The sequence below is a fragment of the Chrysochloris asiatica genome, unplaced genomic scaffold (assembly GCF_000296735.1).
Source record: "Chrysochloris asiatica unplaced genomic scaffold, ChrAsi1.0 scaffold00034, whole genome shotgun sequence".
In the NCBI taxonomy this organism is placed as follows: domain Eukaryota; kingdom Metazoa; phylum Chordata; class Mammalia; order Afrosoricida; family Chrysochloridae; genus Chrysochloris; species Chrysochloris asiatica.
Window position 1 is genome coordinate 5,629,612 of NW_006408552.1, and position 6,000 is coordinate 5,635,611.

Consider the following 6,000-nt stretch of genomic DNA (forward strand, 5'->3'; position numbering starts at 1 on the left):
ATGTCTTCCTCCTAGTCCTTGGAGTCCTGGTGTGGCGCTATAGGATAAGTACTGGACTGCAAGGTTCATACCTACCAGCTGCATCTTGGAAGCCCTATAAATAGTCGCTATGCATCGGAGCCATCTTGGTGGCAGTAAACAACCACGACCTTCTGTTCCTGACTCTCCTCCCTCTGTTGCTCCAGGCGAATGATTGTGCCTTGTATGGCTTCTTGTAAGCTTGTAAGACCCCGGGCACTGTGTAGCAAATTAGGAAATCAGGAGGTAGAATGGAAGCATCAAACACATTATTAGGCCAATGAACTGGCTAGTGTGTCCCACAAAGCCAGGACCCTGAACATCCAGACCAAGCAAAGTCCAGCCAACAGCCCCGAGCTGTCATGTCCAAAGGATCCCGCCTTGTTGCCACCAGCCGAGCCTTCCTCTGAGGAAGTGTTGTCAGCACACAAGGCCATCTCCATAGGGTACCGGCAGAGCCCTTGGCACCTTTACTGAGACTCGCCCATGTGAGCTTGCAAACAGCCTGCCATTGTCGGGAGCTGGAGCTGACACTCAGGAGAGAGTCAGCCGCCAACCCGTGCTGAGGTCCCAGGATGGTCCTAGACTGGGCTGGTGGTCCCATCTCCTGTCTTCCAGGACCTCAGGGTGGGCACTAAGGCTCCAAGGGGCTAAGTGAGGGCAGAGTCAGGTGGTCTGACTCCTGCTCACTGAGTGTGGTGGCTCTTGTTTTGCAGGTGACGATGCCTGGGGAGCCCGTGGACATGGCGTGTGGTGTGGATCACATGGTGACTCTGGCCAAGTCCTTCGTCTGAGTCATATCCCTCTCCTGTAGCCCCTGGTACATGCTAGCAGTCTCTGCGATGGGTCCTCTCTCTTCGGGAAGTCCTGCTGAATCCAGCCCAATGCTCCTGAGGAGGGAGGGTCCCAGCCTGGCGGGGGCCGGTGGGGGCGGTCTGTACATGTCAGCTCACCAGGCCACATGTGATGGATGACTTCTGGTGTCGTGACCTTGGAAACCAGACTGGAAAACTGCGTGCTCACACCTGTGTTTGATCACAGAGGTGGCCTCGGGGGGCCTCGGCAGCCCTCCTGGTCACAACCATAGCTTGTTTGCATTGGGCCGTCTAAGGTTGCCCTCCGCAGCCACCCCACCCCCTGCTATTCCTGGACGGCTGCCGCAGCAAGCCGCCACACAGCCCTGGACAGGCACCAGCCTGGGGCCCCCTCGCCTCTCAGCAGCCTTGTAAACAGCTTCGCTGGCTGCTTGGAAAAGTTGAGAAGCTCCCACAGGAAGGAGATGGAGGCCAGAGCCTTGTGGGCTGAGGGCTTTGAGCACTTCCCTCAAAAGCCTGGCGGGAGAACCAAGCCTAGGAGAATGAGTCAGAAATTGTGAAAAAACATTGGGTTTAATAATGTGACTTGTCTTTTCCTTGAAAAACATCTTTGAAAAATTTCTTTTGGAATAAAAGATTTTCTGCCATTTTATTTTTGCCATGTGAAGAGGTCTGTTTTATTTTACTGGATCGCTTAGAAATTATTTTTAAAAAGGCTTTTGCTACAGAGGCCCATGACAATATACTTTAGAAGACAGACCCACATAGGAACATTTCTGAGTGGATTCCATCCCATCGTTGAATTGAGAGAAAACGAGGTACAGAACAGCTGGTGTCCCTGGGTGATGGGAGCAGTTGCTGCTCTCAGCTGCTGACTGACAGGTCGTAGGTCACCCAGAGGTGCCTCTGAAGAAACATCTGGTGACCTACTTCTGAAAAAAAACAGCCACTGGAAACCCGATGCTGCAGTTCTACTGTGACACACACGGAGGCGCTGGGTCCCCGTCTACCTTCCCTGCACTGCAACTTTGCACTGAGACATCCAGATGTGCTACGAAATCCTCAGTGGGTCCCTATTGGAAGGAGGCTCTTCACCTGCCAAACAACGTACCCACCTTGGACCTCAGCTCATCTCCCTACCCCTCCTCACTTCATCATCTCAACCTGTTCCTTCTTAGCTTGCTGCTTGGACCTTTCATCTTAGCAAACACAGTCCTAGTGTCCTGTCATCCCCGCCTCCTGGAGCCCACGCCCCCTTGTGGTCTATCATAGCATTGCACACCTTGTAACAGTCTGGTTTCACTGCACTGGGTTCCCACAGTAACGTAGTGTGTTATGAGCTGGGCAGCTAACCACAAGGTCAGCAGTTCCAATCTACCAGAAAGATGAGGTTTTCTGTTCCTGTGAAAATTCACAGCATCAGAAATCCTCTTCACATTTCACCACCACCACCACCATGTCCCCTACATGTGTGTGGCTCTGGGGGATTAAGCACAAGGTTATGAACCACAAAGACCAGCTGCTCTGCTGAGAAAGATGAGACTTTCTGCTCCCGGAAAGACTTACAGCCTCAGAAACCCTAAATAGGGTTGCTATGAGTCAGAATTGACTTGATGGCCTTAGCAATGTTACCTGTGGTAAGGCGCAGGGACCATGGCTGATTTTTCTGGGTCCCCAGGCACTGTCTGGGTTCCAGTGGATGTGAGTGAGGAGCGGTCAGAGGCTGGAGGCCTTGAGCTTGGGGGCACTCAAGGGTCCCCATGGATGTCCTGGCTCCAGTGGAATGGGGGACTAAGGGGGGCTTTCAGTCTGTAGACCCCAGAAAGAAAAGCCTTCATTCATATCAGCTATACGTTGTTCCATTCATGGTGATGGTGAGTGTACTCCAGCCCCATCTGCCCTCCCTTCCTCTCCAGGGCTTCTTTGGGTGGGCTGGGGGTCTATTGTGAGGGGGAGTCTGACAGGGTCAAGTACAGGTCCAGGTCTTCAGCCCCGCCCTTCACAGAAACAGGATGCAGGGAGTCAAAGACCCACAACTGACTGGTCCCAAGCCTATCTTTTTGTGCCTGGGCAACCCAGTGGCCATCTGATGAGTTTGTGGTGATGAGATGCCGGACATGGTGCCTTTCTGCCCCCAGGGTATCTTGCCTGGGCTTCTAACATCCAGGGACCCTTCTGTGGCAGGGCCCCGACATGGGGGGAAAGGCTGGTGGCTGGGAATGCAACTGTTATTGCAGCAAGGCCCCTCTGCCCAGCTCTGGGGACCCCTCCATCCAGAGCTCTGGGAAAGAATGGTGAATATATTTACTAGCCTCAAATGGCTTCTGGTTTCCACACCCTTCCACATGAAATCAGACAACAGTGTGGGTTCCGAGACTGGGTGGGGATAAAACTACTTTTGGCTTGTCGCTTGGCCCCTCAAATCCCTTGCTCTTATGGAAGCCAGTCACCAGATTGGAAGGACACTCAGGCAGTCCTGTGGGGAGACTTGTGTGGAGAGAAACTGAGACTTGCCATCAACAGCCAGTCCCAACTTGGCAGCCACGTGAACGAAACCACCTTGGACGGAAGTGACCCCCAAGTCCTAGTCAAGACTTGCAGGGGCACAACCTCAAGAGCAACCCCCAAGCCAGAATTGTTCGGCCATACTCCTGAACTTTGGCCCCACAGAAACCATCTACATAAATACGTAATCTGTGTGTGCAGTCACTATGTTTTGGGGCGGCTTGTTGCACAGTCCCTTCTGAATCCGAGTGTTGGACGGGATTGTTGTTGGCCTCCCTGACCCTCTGGGTCAAGGAGAAAGGGAAGAGAAAGATCCGTACAAAATCACAGCAGTGAGCCACGTTCATTTTTTTTTTCTTTTCATTTTAATTAACACTTTACAAAGTACAAAATATACTGTCTGTTTTGGGGAACATTAGGTACTTTTTTTCTCTCCATTGTACAGTACATGAATCCCAAGGGGGCTTGTGTTTCTTCCAGAGAGCGCAAGCGTGCGGGCTCCTGGGGGTGGGGGTGTAGGCTGCCCGGCTTGCCCCTTCACCCAGATCTTGGGACAAATGTGAGTGTTGCTGGTGACACAGAGAACATGTGTCAGGCGAGGCCCTGGGCAGGGCAGGGGCCCCTTGGCGCCCCCGTGCACCCCACCCACCCCCATCTCTGGATAACGGAAATGATTTTGGCATAGAGCAAGAAGAGGCCGGGGGCTTCTTGGCTGTTAGCCCCTTACTGTTTTGGAACCAACCCTGCTCCACTCTTTCTGGGCTACTTTCTGAATAGGTAAACTGAGGCAGTGAAAGGAAACTCTATTGGGTTGAGTCTGGCCTGGTTTTAAAATCTCTCCTTGGGGTCCCACCTTTACTAACTACTCCCAGGCTGACCCAACGGGGGAGTGAGTGCTCACGCACCCCCTCGGCTTGGGGAGGTCTCCATATTCTGGAGGGTCACATGGATTTGGAGGTCTAGGAGCTGGCAGGCCTACGGGGGAGGCCATCAGTCTCTCTCCTGGGTCAGACTCCAAATAATGAAGAGCTAATTTCAGAGCTCAGACCTGGGTTCTGCACACGGGTGTATAACACACATTCAAGCTTACACATACGTGTGTACATATAAAGACTGCTGCCCTCTCACATGATAGGCTCCTCCACCATCAGGGGCTCCAGGACCCAGGGCTCCGGCTCTGCCCCCATCCAAGGCCTCCTCTTGGGGCCATCAACCTCAGCCAACAGCTCTCAAGAAGGGCCTCACAGGAGTGTGACTACCGTCCCCAAAGGGTATATCCCCCACAGCTTCCTCCCAGACTGAAGAGGCGCATGAGGGACCACTGAGCCAACTTGTCCATTTACTGCCTCTAATTTGAAAATTAAAATGAAAAAAAAAATAGAAAGGGGGGGAAGAAAAAAAAATCTGGGCTAGGATACAAGGAAAGGTATTTAGTCAGCTATGCCAGGGTCCAATTGCCCTCGATACCTGCTGGCCACTCCTCAAAGCCAGCTCTCTCGAGGCCTGTCAGCCATCTTGGTTAGCTTCCATCCCTGGCAGCGTTCTCTGAAGGGGAAGGTTATGCCCCTTTCAGACACAAACTCCTCAAGATATATCAGCACAGTATCTAGGAAACTTAAAAAGGCCAAAGCTTATGTCTTCTCATTGTTGAGAATCCCTCAGATTCACCCATAATGCTGCTCACTAGGAAGCCTTAAGTCCTGGTTAACAGTGGGCACAGGTATTGGGAAGTTATCTTCCCACCCCCCACAGTCCCTGAACTTCTCTCAGAAGTGGCATGGATCATCTCTAGGAGCAGCCTGGAAACCCCTCTCTCAGCTCGGGGTTGCACAGAGCTGCATCGCACTCCATACCCAGATCTAGAGACTCAGAAAAACATGGCCTGGGGACTCCCAAAGTCTGGAAATGCAGGTCCATCTATTAAGAGAAATAGAACCTTTGGCTTGGGTTGGAGCCCAGCCCTTCCTGTTGTCTGACCCCCAATGTATTCTCTGTCCCCTCAAAGGGGTCAAGCATCCCTCTGCTGGGAAACAAGCTGGTCACTTGGACCATGCAGCCCGAGTGCATCAGCCCCGGGCCACCCGGCTCCCGCCCTCCCACCGGGAGCCTGCTTCCAGGAGTTGTGGGAAAGAATGCTGGTGGTTTGGTAGCCTCTGGGCGCACCTGGATTTTGGTGAGGGAGCTTAGCAGGGCCACGTCTGCACGCCTCCCTGGGGGCTCTGGAGACCCCTTTGGAGAAGAAAGTGTGGAACTAAGAATGCCTTTGCTGGTTAGGACTGGGGGGGGGTGCAGAGGTGGGCAGGAGTGTCTTCCAGGGACCCATGTTGAAGGCTAAGCCAAAGAGGCAAACCTTTATAAATGGGGTGGGGGGTGTCACTGCTCTCTTCTTTCTCTCCCTCGTGTGTCTCCATCCCTAAAGTTCTCACCTCTCTGGGGGATTGGGCAGGTAAGGTGTGGGGGTGGTGTTTACATTGTCTGAGCCATTCTAAGCAGACACACACACAGACACCCCAGTCTAGGGTCCACCTCCTCACTCCTTCAGGCTGAATTCCTGGGAAGTCTCCACTGCGAAGATCACCATTTGCCTTCCCAATCAGAACCAAGAAAAGTCCAGTCCTAGCCTGGCCCATCTCTGAGGCCCTGGGGAGGAGACCCATGCAAC

General features: G+C 53.0%; 1 protein-coding gene across 1 annotated transcript in view; it reads left to right on the top strand.

Moving 5' to 3' along the window:
* WBSCR16 (Williams-Beuren syndrome chromosome region 16) overlaps positions 1-812 on the top strand; it is a 33,568-nt gene extending 32,756 nt beyond the window's left edge. Inside the window, exon 11 of the mRNA XM_006859844.1 lies at positions 735-812. Coding sequence (XP_006859906.1) covers positions 735-812 — 78 coding nt within the window. The remainder of the gene's footprint in view (positions 1-734) is intronic.
* Positions 813-6,000: the final 5,188 nt, after the last annotated feature.